Below are 14,247 nucleotides of genomic sequence, written 5' to 3' on the forward strand. Positions count from 1 at the left end.
AGATATTCTTGAACCTGAGGTAGCTGATGTCAGGAGTACTCTGGAGGAGTTCTATGGTCAAATTCAGAACTACTTTGGAGACTGAGCCTCCTCCATTTGCTTCCTGAAGCCATGAGATTCACCCCTAATTTTCTTTCTTCCTAACACTTTAAATATGAGCAAAAATCCAACTTGAGGAATGTTTTTAAATATTATAGGCAATCTCATATTGTAGACCTGCTTGCCTCCTTCACACCAGAAGTTCTATGGACATGCCAATTGGACTCCTCAAGGAAGGACATCATCACACCTTATTAGCATAAACACACATACAATGCACCGGAAAGTGGTTCAGCTTTTTTATCATACATGGAATGAAAACACAGGTTCACATTGTACAGTGAACCTGTATTTTCATTCCAGTTATAGCTGCCAAAAAACCAAGTGCTCATTTTTAAGTGTCATTTTTTCCCATTTGGTCTAAGAGAACGCTCTTTGAACGCCGAGAAAATATTTTAAGCTGAAAATACTCATTAGCAAAACATAAGCCAAAACTTTACATTTCTCCCAACAAATAATCTGTTGCTGATAGATTGTTGGAACTAAACACTATCAGGTATGGCAATTTATCCCTAAAAGGCTTCCAGTAAAACTATGCAGCTGATACTTCATAATACATTGTGTTTATATGGAAAGTTATTATGATTCATCAAAGATTAAATTATATTAATTAACAGGGCATATCACTGTATTAAAAAACAACTTAAAAGAAAGCGCTACATCACCTAGATTTTTCCCCCTAGTATTTTATGTGTTGATTATATATTACAAAATGGCAATAAAGATTTTAATTTGTTAGTCATCCTTCTAGCTGACAAGTAAGGAATACTGGTATGAAAGGAGACTCCCATACTCAAATGGGGGTATTCTTAGCCAAATACTATAATTATTTAAAAAACAGCAGTGCAAATCAATGGGCTTGTTCCCAAAAAAAAAAGCATTATTAAATACACATTTTTTCATCATTTACCACTAGTGACTTTTACTGTCTCCCAAAAACTCTGACATGGAAAATGTCTTATTCCACTTTAAAATAATTCCTCGGGAACTGCAAATACAGTCTGACTATAGGCCATTTATCATCATATACACGGTCCTCATTAGTCTTACTGCAGACTAAGTTGCTAACCAATTCTACAGCCTTTACCCAGGAGAGCAGCCCCATGGATTTTTGTGGGCATGCTCATATGAGTAAGAGCTGCAAGTGTAACTGTGGGATACAGGTGCAGGACCGGGAGGGTATTTTGCTCAGCCCTGTTCTATAAGAGGTGGGAGGCACATACACTCACATTAGAACACACATAGGAAACCCCTCTCACAGAACTGTATTTAAGTCAACTTTCACTTTCTTTCCTTCTTGTGTTTGTGTGCTACCTACACAGGGCAGAGGATACATGGGAAAAGATAAGACAGTCAGCAAAGGCCTGACTTCAAAAAGAAGCACTGCTGCCAAGACACTCAATCTCCTGCTGAACAGTGGTATAGAGAAAAAAAAGTCAGTGAGATATTCTGCTGAGTAGATAAACTTAAGGACTGGGTCTACACAAACCCCTTACTTTTGAAAGGGGCATGTTAATGAGCGGGTTCGAAAGATGCTAATGAGGCGCTGTAATGAATATTAACATGCCCCTTTCGAAAGGGAGGGGCTTGTGTATACACAGGGAAGGATGGACAGACAATAGCTGTCTGGTGAAATACAATTATAAGCAGAAGATTTACTTAAGAACTGTGACTCCCTGAAAATCCTTCACTGGTGAAGACTATATTCAAACAAAATCAAATTAAATACGATGCATTATGTCCTTAGTTTAGGAAGTTAGAGACTGAAATTCTCACAAGGGGCCTAAAACAGAGCTTAGTGAGGTGAACAGAAAGGCCTTCCTTGAGTACAGTAGGCTCTGCATAAGGCCCAAGATATTACAATTACTGTAAATATTACCAAACTGTCACAAATTCAGCATGGAAAAAGATTACTAAATTTACCCACTCCAAACACACACACCCATGCCAGTTAAGTGATCCACAAAAATCCCCAGCTACTGTAACACAGGACAGAACTATACCCACAGGGCTTTTTGTTGCTTGTTTGCTTTTTGTTTAAGGCAGAGGATGTTAATTGGGTGTTTCCTTTTCTTCATCTGCTGGTACAGAGAACACAAACAAAATCATAGTGGACACAGAAAATGTAATTTACCTGCACTACAAAGAACCAATGCTAAATTTAGACAGCATAATTTTCAACAAGAAATATGATAACGCTTAATAATTATTACCCTTACCATAGTCAGCCCAGGTTGCATTCCTGCACGTATAGCTTCAATCTGAGTGTGAGTAAACTGAATAGTATTGCTGTAACAAACAAAAATAGAGTCAGTGAATGCAGAAAATATATTTAAAAAAAAAGTGTTTAAGGGATTATTTACAAGTGACACTCAAAGTGGATCAGTTAAACTGTATTAAATTCCTGCAGACACTCATTCACATGTTAATTCACTTCTAGTACCTACTAAAATAAACAAAATAAATATCCTCTGTTTTACAAGCAAAGAGTTTTTCCTTACTGTGTAATCAAATCAGTATAGAAATTCATTTGCAACCTGGTCTCCCGGACACTGAACTGTTACTTGGCAGAAATTAATAACATTACCGTTTGGGTTGATTGTATGGATATGGGCCCCTGTTCAGAATAACATGAGGTTCAACAATTAATGTTTTAGCTTCTTCAGACTCTCCTTCGTTCCCATCCTCTTCTTTCCGTTTCTTCCCTTTTCCTCCTCTTATTGGGAAAGTTATCCTGTAACAAAAGTTTTAACTTCATTTCCTTCATAAGTAGGCCAGTTACACATATCTCTAGTTAACAGGGTGAGAGGAGCCACAGCCAAGAGAGTCAGGCTGCTGCCCTGGCCAATTTCCCAGCTCTGCAAGGGAAGGGGAGGGGAGCTGATAACCAAGAGGTAGCCTGGTTCCTTACTGCTCTGCACTGGCAGGAACTAGGAAACTGACCAGCTATGAGCTGGTCAGTTTCCTGGGTCCCACAAGCAGCAAGGAGATGGGAATCAGGCTGTCCCCTGATTCCCAGCTCCCTGCCACTCTGGGCTGGTCAGTTTCCCAGCTCCTGCAAGCCCAGGGGAGCCAGGAACCAAGCTGCAGCCTGATTCCTGTCTCCCCACAACTTGTGTGAAAATTTTTGGAGTGCCATCAAATGATATGGCAGTCTACATAGATAAATAAGCTATTCCATTTCCCAAAGATTTACAATCTATAAGACAGAATTCAAGACAAGAGTGGGTTGGATAATTCTTATTCAGTGGAGTAAATGTTTTACCAAATCTATTTGCCACTTGGGAGTAGAACGACGTGTGCAGCCAGCTGGCCCAAAGTCTGAAAGCCTGGGGTACTCAACACAGGGCAGTCTACACCCTGGTGCTGTCCCAGACTCTAAGAGCCAGTCCTAAAACTTTTAGGCTCTAAGCTCCACAATGGGGACTCTGGAAAATCCAGCTCAAGCAGGGGGCCTATCAGCAGCCCCGAAAAATGCCTACAGAATGAAACTATCTTGTTAATTTCATGGCTACTATTCAGGGAGTAGCAATCAGGAAACTAACACGAATGTCAATTTTACACAGATGCTCTCAATAGTATTTCGGTCTTTATAAAACCAATTTTTCCCAAGGACCTCTGGTTTGCCAAGAAATTGCATCAGTTTTTGTTTTGGTTCCAAATTTGAACCAAAAGCACCAAAACTTCTCCTGAAACAAAACCCACGTTTTAGCCAGATCTACTCAACATTATAGGACAGGGTTGGGTAATAAAATGGCAGCAGTTCACCAGAGTTAACCCGGGTGGGCTGCCGCTGCTGTATTTACCTGAGCCTCTCCAGGTACAGGTGATAGTAGTTCCTGTTGGCCACAGACTGCAGCTCCCTTCCTGGCCAACAGGAGCCACAGGTAGCAGCGTGGACCGGGACACCACTTCCTGTAACTCCCATTAGCCAAGCATAGCAATCCACACCAATAGGAGCTGCAACCACCTACACCTGCAGACGCAGGTCAAGTGGAAGCGGCCCAGCAGGTGCTAACCCAGGGTGAACCTGATCCAGTTAGCAGGCCAGTATTTGCCCACCCCTGCAAGAGGACACCAGTTCAGGAGTGCAAATGTGGAATTATTGATATGGCACAAAAGGTACTGGTTTTAAGGAGTAATAGAAAGGCAGACAAAGTGTATTTGGCAAATGAGAACAGGGAAAGTGTTTTAATCACATGACATGGAGTAAAAGGTAGAGAACTGGAAAAGGAGATAGGATCAATAAGCAGTAAGGTGAGATAGCATGGAACAGACCAGAGGAAGTGGGGGAGTAAAGATGCAGGCAGGAGTCAAGATAAAAACAAATTAATGATAGAAAACAGTCTTCAGACAGAAGCAGCGGACTCTTCTGTAAACACTGGTGATATTGTTGATTTATATATACCTTGCCTCCTGCCTGCATCTTTGCTCCCCAGACTACTACTAATTTATTTGTATTGTGGTTTTTGCTGGAGCCTCAGTCAAGGATCCACGACCCCATTGTGCTAGGCACTGTAAATGCACAAATATCATCCCTGACTCAAAACCTTACAGTCTAAGATGACAGAATAAGTTGGAGAGAAAGGGAGGTATGATATAGAACAGGTGAGAATTTACGCACCAATGGGTGAGGTGCAAGATATGTTCTAACATCTAGCAACTGCGCTCTGTAGTTTCATTCTAATAAATCTGAAAACACCCACACACCCTTTACTTCGATTTCTCTTGGGAAATGAACAGTAAGGGTTTTCTGTCCTCAGCAAAATAAAAGTCATTAAAGGCTTTCAAAATGCTGCTTCATGTGATGATAAATGTAGTCTTCCCACAAAGAGAATATGGAAGCACTTATTGCCTACCCTGCATTTCTCCTTTGATTTGTACAGCCCATGCCACAAAAAGCAGCCCTTCGCCTTAATTTATTGCTTCATTAATTGTGGAGATATTTCTTAATATGCTGTACCATGAAGAGATGTCTGTCACAAGAGACTATTAAATGGAATTGGAGGATGTAGGAGCTCTTGGTCCTCGGATCATAAAAATAACATAGGTATTCTGACTGCGGTTCCAGCCACAACCACAACACAAATAAATAAGTAGTAGTCTGAGTGCCCTCTTCTACTTTGCCTTCTTAAGATCCATAAGATATTATCTTTCTCCCCAACTTTACACCCTTTATGTCTGAACATCAGAATCTAATTAAATGATGGCTAGAATGGAAACCAGGAAAAGTTTACACTTTTTGTATTTAGGATAGGAAAAAAGTCAAACACAAACGTGGTATATAAACTGATTACACTCTCACTCTTCACATATTGCTTTTTCCTATAGACTTTCCACAGTTTGGGTTATGTACAATGTTTTCATATGCACTTGTATAGGGTGTAGCACAAGACATCCTAACCCTAATTTTGGCTTTTGGGTGACAGAGCAATATTACAGTATTTCTAACAAATTACAATAGCAGCTCTCCTGACTTATTTTCTCAGTCAAAAGAACATATGAGTTGCTGAATTAAAATGGACTTACTGTCTAGTTTTCCAGTACCAGCTTCCTTAATATACATTTTAGGAATAACACTGAAATGACTTAAATTTATACCATGGTTTAATTGGAGAATTAACTGTTTAGACAAGCATAAGACCAAGTACATCTGAGATTCTTAGATCACCTGAAAGGAGGTTTCTGTAGAGCTGGATTGTCAACCGTTACTTTTATGTTATATCCAGGAAAACTGGCTTTTAAATGATCAATGGAGAGGAAGGTGTCATTAAAATCCAGGGAAGCAATCTGATTTGGCATTTTCGAATAATGAGCACTGCTTGGGTCCCCATATCCAAGGATGATGTCATGCAACCAATCAGGAACCACACAGTCTGTGTTCATCAGATTCCTAATAGTCTCCAGAACAGCCTGTCGGTGACAAAACAGAAGAATGAATCAGTAGATATAACATCTTTTATCATCACAATGTGACATATGGAAGATCAACTCTCCGAACCACCCCAGCATCCCAGTGTCTTCCGGGGGGCAGGGGGAAGGGGAGTTATTTTCAACTGACAGGTGTTTGGTTAGACTGAAGCAGGTGATACATTTTTGCTGATGTCATTACACAGCCTATTGTACACAATTACAGTATTCAAGCTGAACAATCTCACTGGTGAATTATCCCATTAGTGAGAAATAATTTAGCTCAAATTAAACAGATTATTTGGCTCACAATGACGTCCATATCATCATCCTCAGTGAGCTGCCAGAGCAGTCAAAAGCGTGTCTTTAAAAGTGGCACTGACACTGTAACTAACGTATCCTGTGTGTTTGATCATCATATGCTGAATTTACTAATAATGGCACTTATTTAAATGCTTGAAAGTAAATATATTGTATCTAGATGGGCATGCTGTGGTTTATGCTGCCTTAGGCATAATTATCCAAATACCCAGAAAGTTCTTATTCCAGAATCCTTAAGGCTGGAGAAAGAGTCAAAAGCAGAAAATGATTAAAAAAAAACAAAAAACACACACACCATTATTTTGAGATACAAGTAACAGACCAAGAATAAACTGGGAACGCAAGGCTGTATGAACATCATTTTTATAACAACTGTTCCATTTAGAAACTAATGCTCTTCCTATTCAGGATTTCCATTAACCTGAGGCAATATGTCATTTTGTGCTTGGCACTGCAGAGGGACTGAAAATGTGAATCCCTAAGGATGATTTTTTTTTTTTTAAGAATTCGTTTAACAGTCTAGTTGCAGAGTCCCTGAAAAGTTATTAAAACCCGTCCTTACATCAAAAAGCAAAATTAGATGAGCTGTGTAAAGTTTTCTGCCCTCCCAGCATCATCTGTGCGCATACAATGCACACGCTACAAACACTCACAGGTTTAAGCAAATTGAGAAGTACAAATCAGCAGGAAATATCTGAAATTTTATTGCAGGTATAAATTACTAGTTTTCTGACTGAAACACCAACTGATATGAATATTAGGACTAGGTGCCTTTATAATTCTTATTTCACTTCCCTCAATTTTAACAATTCATGATCTCAAAGGGACAAAACTTGAAAAAAAACAAAAATCAGAAGACCGTATAAAGTTAAGGACTATTTTAAATTCATGACTTAAGAGAGATACCATTAGGTGATGGTCTAGAATAGATGCTACTGTGAACTACTTCTGATGTGAGCCAAAAACAAAGGTAACAGATATCACATCTAGAGGAGGATGATGCTTTATGATGAGAGTAAGATGGGAAGAGATTGTGTGGCTTTGCATAATTTCCAACTTAGTGAGATCATACTTCTAAGAAGCAGCAGCAGCAGAAGTTACTCACCAGGTACAGTAACAATGGGTCTTTGAGATGCATGTCCCTGTGGGTGCTCCACTCATGTCTTGGTGCATGCTGTGCCAGGGATCGGAGATTTTATAGAGCAGTGCCCCTTGCATGGCGACTGTACACTCAAGGCTTGTGCTCCTGCTGTTCTGTGATGTGGGTGCATGGTGCAAGCCCAGTCTTCTACCTGAAGTCCCTCTAGACTCCAAGCAGAGGGAGGACAGCACAGCATGCACTGGGGGACACATCTCGAAGCACCATCATTAATGCATCTGGTGATTAACTTCTTCTCCAAATCGAATGGTGTCCCTGGGGGTGCTCTACTCAACTGACTCTGTAGCAATACCATCCGATGGAGGTTGGCTTTGGAGTCTTTTATGTGGAAGGAAGGAAGGACCACACCTGCTAGTGATATGGTAGGTACTGGCCCCTTCTGTAGGCCATACTGCTGTGTGAAAATATGGCATGAGGACTATGTGGCTGCCCTACAGGTGTCTACTAATGATAGATAGTCTGAGGCAGCTGTTTGCCCCAGCTTTCACACGTGGTATATATGGAGCCTGCAATCCATTTGGATAGGTGCTGTGCCGAGACAGATGTTTCTGTGTGGGGTCCCGACCATGCCATAAAGACTGTCCTGTTTTCTGGTTTCTTTAGTTCTTTCAAGGTAGAATGCAACTGCCCACCTTGCATTCGGGTATGTAATACAGCCTCCTTGGAGGCGGCATGAGGCTTAGGGAAGTAAGCAGGGAAGTAAATGGGTTTGATTATGTGGAAGTCTGATATGACCTTCGGGAGAAACTTTAGATGGGGCCTGAGTGTCACTTGTCTCTGGTAAAGGTGGTGAAAGGTAGGTCTACCACGAGGGCTGCAATTTCTCCTACTCTTCTTGCTGATGTTATTGCCACTACAAAAGCCACCCTCAAAGATAGGTATTGTGGTGGTGTGGCGGCTATTGGTCAAAGGGTAGCCTGTTAAGTGTGTCTAGGACCAGATTCAGGTCCCACAGTGGCACTGGGGTGGGGCACAGGTTTGGATGCTTTTCCTGCAAGTCTGAGAAAACACTTCACCATGGGATGTGCACAGAGAAAGAAACCATCTACCAGATCACGGAAGGCCATGATCACTGCTAGGTGCACTCTGATGGAAAGACCCATGTCACTGAGGTCCATGAGGCAGTCAAGCAAGGTCGGTATGGAGACAGTAGTGGGATATAAAGTGTACAGTGTACACCACTGCTGAAAGTGTCTACTTGTTTTGATAGGTGCTTCTGGTGGAGGGGTGCCAACTGTTTAAGAGGACTCGTTTGACCCTCTGCAGTTTGCATGCGGAACAAAGGCTGCGTTTTCACAGAGAGCACCTGAAGGTTGAAGGATAGCTTCATCGATGGGGAAAACTATCTTGAAGGAAGCTGTGGGTTGCAGTATTGTGAATCATCTGTATTGTCTGTCTTAAACCTCTTTTATGTGATGCCTTGTGATTGGGCTACCCATTTAAATAGTTCCTGAAATGGTTTCAGGTCACCTGCCAGTGGAGAAGGCGAGATCTGGAATATTGCTTCATCTGGATCTAAGTCCATGTGAGGAGCTCTCTGAATCTGAGTGAGGTAAGTTTTGTGCTAATTAGAACCCGCTTGAGAGATTACAGTAAACCCTCAAGATACACAAGTTGCTTGTGTCTTGGGTTAACGCGACTGCTGCCCCTACAGGCAGTGGTTTCCTGTCAGAGGCGGCAGCCATGAGTCAGGCTGCTGTCCCCGACAGGAGCAAGGTAACTGACCAGGACGGCAGCTTTGGTCAGTTTTCTGGCTCTAGCCAGTGAAAGGGAGCTGGGAACCAGGGGCAACCTGGTCAGTTTCCTGGGTCCCACAAACAGTGGGGAGACAACCAGGTGACCCTACTGCCTGGTTTCCATCTCCCTTTGACTTGTATGAAAATTTCAGTTACACTAGGGTTGCAAGAATGCAATTCCCACATAACTCAAGGGTTTATGGTATTGAGGGCTGGTGAGCAGGCAAGGAGCGCACAAAGATTGTGGATGAGCGCCTGGAGGTGGTGCTGTTGTTGAGCTGTAGAAGCTGTATGTGTCTTGAATGGTAGGCATAGGAGGAACATTATCTGTACTCCAGCCATGCATCCCAGGGGCTCCACTGAGGTGGGAACTGATGCAGGCGATACATACTTGCCTGATTGCGCCAAATGGGATGCTGCTGAACGGAATGATCCCTGTATGAAAGCTAAGATGCCAGTGATGGAGAAAGAGATGAGTGGCCTGATGAGAACCTGCTCCTATGCCTGCTACCATAATCAGATCTTGGGGATAGTGGTGTAGGTGAGGGGGGGCACCCTGTGGCACATTAGTGTGCCCCAGAGCTGTGGAGTGTGGCAAGCAAGCTGCTGCTTCTGTGTCAGACCGAGGAGATTTTTGTAAGCGCTACGTTTTGCACAGCGCTTTTTTGTGCTGTTGTATCGGTTGTTCAGGCACACAGCGAGAGCTCACAGCAGCTCATGGTGGAGGCATATGTGGTTTCCCCGAAGCTGCTGCCTCAGCGATGCCAGTCGGTGCAGCAAGTTTAGCTGCTGCCTCAGCTCTCCTGGCTGATGCGGACTTTCCTTTCTCTGCTGTGCCAGAGAATGATAGCACCAGGGAACGAGTGGCTCTGGGCAGCACTGATAAGGAGCGTGCATAAGGAGAGTGCTAGGGAGGCCTTTGCAGGGTGCTGAAGCTGCCCTATCAGAGAGCTTTTGCAGTGCCTGCACCTCCTCTGGTTTGTCCCTTGCTGGTTGAAGAGACTTTTCCCAGCGTATGGATTTAAGCCGCATTTTGCGGTCCTTTCTGGCCTTAGCCATCATATTCAGGTAACAAGAGCATTTATGTGCTGCATAAGACTCCCCCAGGCATTTGACAAATGAGGCATGGCCATCAGAGGTAGGCACTGACTCCCTGCACGAACCACAAAAGTCTATAACCAATAACACATTTCTGTTTTTCCTGCTAGGAAGAAGAGTGCGGCTCTGTGCTCCATCTTCAGCCAGGGACAGCTGAAAAGGAAGTGATGGGGCTCGCACCACATGCGCACTCCACAGAAGAGTGGGAGTGCGAGGGGCTCAGGGCACAGGTGCGGTGCGAGGGGCACTGCTCTGTAAAATCTCCAGTCCCTGGCACAGGCACACACTGAGACCTGAGTGGCGCACCCCTGGGGACACCACTCAGTGGAGAACAACTAATTACAACACATGGATATCCTATATCAGGGTAAGGAACTTATGGCCCACGGGCCAGATCTGGCCTGCAGTGTGCCCTGATGTGGCTTGCCAGGCTCAGGGGGTGCCCCTCCAGCAATGGCAGCAGGAGCCAGTGCCGGCTCTCTCGACATACAAGTGGTGATGCCAAGGCTAGAGCAGTAACTCCATGCTGCAGGGTGGGAGTAAAGCTCCCAAGCTTCATGCGCTGGGTTAAGACAAGACGCAGGCCAGATCCATCCCACATGCTCCGCCTTGCAGAGGGGAGGAAGTGGCTGTGCATGCCGCAGGCACAGTCCCTTGCCACTCCCACTGGCCTGGAATCCCAGCCAATGGGAGAGGTAGGGGGCAGTGCCCATAGAGAGTGCTTCCCTGCGCGCAGCCCCTTGTGCTTCCCTGAGTGGTTGTACCAGGTAAGTGCCCAATCCTCTGCCCCCACCCGCATTCCGCTGTTGCCAAACCTCACACTTCCAGCCAGCTCCTGTCCCACTCTCCTGTCCAAACCCCGCATCATCACCACTAACCTGCTCATGCACCCTACCTCCTCCCCAGACCCCACACACGCACCCCCAGACCTGTCCCCAACAACCCTTTCCCATAGACTGAACCCCTTTTTTTAGCCCTCTGCTGAACTGGGGGGGAGGGGGGGCACACACAAATTCCACTAGCGCCAAATCCCCTGAAGAGTTAATACACATCTGTGAAGGCGCTCACCCCCTGCCCCTTCTTCTCACTTAGGGGCCAAGTCAGTGAGGGTTGCGGGTGTTTTGCTTCTCTTTTGTCTGCTGCCAACTGATTTTTTCCTAAAGATACAGTGGCCCCCAACACAAAAATGGTTCCCTGCCCCAGCCCTAGATTATCCTCCTATATGATTATATTCAGTCTTCAAGTGGAAAGCTTTAAAATATGACCCTCATCTGGGGGAGGGACGGGACCTACTATTATTCACATCTGTATATATAAACCATGTAAGTAAGATAACCTATAACACTGCTGACCTATCACAGAGAAGTGCTGACTATCATACCTAGCAATTCTATTATGTTTACACTTGCTACTGCTGTCATATTTGCTTAATTTACTACACTGCACAAGTTGTTTTTGGCTGCTCTCTCCCCTGCAGGCTCAGCATAAAAAAAACCAAGCTGTCTTCTATCTGCCCGACACATTATTAACATTAATCATTCTAGAGTCCTACCTTGCTTTCTGTTATCCGGCTGAGGTTGGTGGGAGGGTATACAATAGACACAGATAATCTGTTCCCCAATTTATGAAAACTTAGGAGCAAATTATCTGTTTAGTCTTAAAAGGATGAATGTGAAATTAAGGAAAACTAATAAGCAATATTTTGCATGGATGATTTTTTGAGGGGGGATCTGTTCTGACTTTTCAGTGCTTCACTTTGAAACTGTAAGCATAGTTTAAAAATTAAAGTCACAAGCCATTTTTCTCCGTTCAGATACACTCTTCCATATTGTATTAAAAGAGAGCACAGAATCAAAGAACACCAGAACTGGAAGGAACCTTAAGAGATCAACAAGTCCGATCTCCCACACTCATGGCAGGACCAAGCACCATCCAAGACTATCCCTGACAGGTGTGTGTCTAACCCACTCTTAAGAATCTCTCTACTGACAGAAATACCACAATATCCCTAGGCAATTTATACCAGTGTTTAACTACCCAGCCACAAAGCTTTTTCCTAATGTTTGACCTAAACCACCACTGCTTCTTCTCCTAACAGAGTTTCACAGGAGAATGATTTTTCTCCCTCCTTGTAACAACCTTCTAAATACTTGAAGGCAGCTATAATATCCCCATAGTCTTCTCTGTTCCCAATTAAACAAACTCAGTGATTTCAATCTTCCCTCATAAGTCATGTTTTCTAGAACTTTAATAATTTGTGTTGCTCTTCTTCAGACCTGCTCCAATTTTTCCACATCTTTCCTGAAATGTGGTGCCCAAAACTGGAAAGAGTACTCCAGTTGAGCCCTAATCAGAGTAGAGTGGAATAATTACTTGTGTGTCATGCTTGCAACACTCCTGTTAATACTTCTCAAAACGATGTTTGCTTTTTTTTGTAACTAGGAACACTGCCAGTGGAACACCATAACAATGTTCCAATTTTTCTTTGCTCGCTTTCAAATCCAAAGGTGTTTAAATATCTAATTCAGATCAGGAATCTTCTTCAACCTTGACAGAGGGAGCAGCATCTGAAACACTGAGTGATTTGCCAACTCTGACATAATGTACTCATGAGAATTTTTTCCTCCTGATCTTTACCTAAAAGCCCCAAAAACAATAGTAAGTAGAAAAGAACTGATCCAAGATGTATTTCCCTTCAGCACTTTGTGCTGAAGACACAATGGTGAGAAATTAAGATTTAAAATACTGTTTCCTTCCCCTTGCATTATGTTAACACTCTCAACCAGCGGTTCCCAACCTTTCCGGTACAGTAACCCATTTTGACTATTCAGGGAGACTTTGTGACCCAAGGGAAATCAAAACCGGGTGGGGGGAGGAGGTTCTCCCCTGAGAAAAACACCCCTCCCCCACCCCGCAGCTTAAACCCCCCTCAACCCCCAAAACGCCCTCTCAGCGAGGATTCCCTGAGTTTTGAAAATCTTATGTGGGACAGACAGCCCCACTCGTGGGATCCCCAGCCAGGGCTGCCTGTCCCCCATAAGATTGCCAAAACCCAGGGCGCTCTGTATGTGGGCTGGGCTGGGGTGCGGAGTCCTGGCCAGCAGTGCCAGCTGCAGGATCCCCAGCTGGGATGCGGAGGGAACTCCTGCAGCCATGAGGATGGGACGTGGAGCCCTGGCCAGCACCACCACCAGTGGATCTCCAGCCAGGGGTGTGTCAGATCCCTTACGGGGAGATGGAGGGACCCTGCAGCAGCGCAATGTGAGCTAGCTGGGGCGCACAACCCTGACCAGCTCTCAGGCCTCCCACCACCATTCACCGTTCCCCATCCCCAGGCTTAAATCTCTGTTAGCACCCCCCGCCAGTCCCTCACTGGGGAGTTCCACACTGCCGCTGCTGACCCCTGCTGCTCCTTCACTGGAGCGTCTCCTTCTCCACCTGTCTCCCCCACCGCTTCTCCTACGCCCATCCTCCACCTGCAGTGGGGGCAGTTCTCTGCCCTGCCGGCTTAAATGGGACTCAGTTTACTTGGTTTCAGGGTGGGTTCCCTCCTGCCAGCTGTTAAACCAATTACACCGAGTTCCATTTCAGCACTGCAGGGCAGGGACTGGGAGGCGACCAGATAGCTCAGGGTGCTGCAAATGGCCCAGCAGGGGACTCTTAGAAAGTCTAATTGTGACTCATGTTTGGGTCAGGACCCGTAGGCTGGGAATCCCTGCTCTAAACAATGAGAATGTCTACGAGAGAGAAGTCAAGGGCTACATAACAGGTTTGTATTGAACATAGCCCAGTTACACCTCTGCTGCCACTACTCATGATATCACAGCTACTTATGCTAGCAGGAGTATATAAATACAAGCAAAGAAACCACCTCCCGAGTTTGGAGAACAAATGTAGTCAATGTCAGCTAACCTTAACATTTTT

General features: G+C 44.3%; 1 protein-coding gene across 3 annotated transcripts in view; it reads right to left on the minus strand.

Annotated features, from left to right (window-relative positions):
• Positions 1-14,247, minus strand: part of AQR (aquarius intron-binding spliceosomal factor) — a 107,312-nt gene that overhangs the window by 38,655 nt on the left and 54,410 nt on the right. For all 3 annotated transcript variants that reach the window (XM_074996923.1, XM_074996921.1, XM_074996922.1), the window contains 3 exons: positions 5,771-6,012; positions 2,687-2,833; positions 2,319-2,388 (listed from right to left, as the gene is read on the minus strand). In XM_074996923.1, the coding sequence (XP_074853024.1) occupies positions 2,319-2,388; positions 2,687-2,833; positions 5,771-6,012 (459 nt within the window). The remainder of the gene's footprint in view (positions 1-2,318; positions 2,389-2,686; positions 2,834-5,770; positions 6,013-14,247) is intronic.

Source organism: Carettochelys insculpta, chromosome 6, assembly GCF_033958435.1.
Source record: "Carettochelys insculpta isolate YL-2023 chromosome 6, ASM3395843v1, whole genome shotgun sequence".
In the NCBI taxonomy this organism is placed as follows: Eukaryota; Metazoa; Chordata; order Testudines; family Carettochelyidae; genus Carettochelys; species Carettochelys insculpta.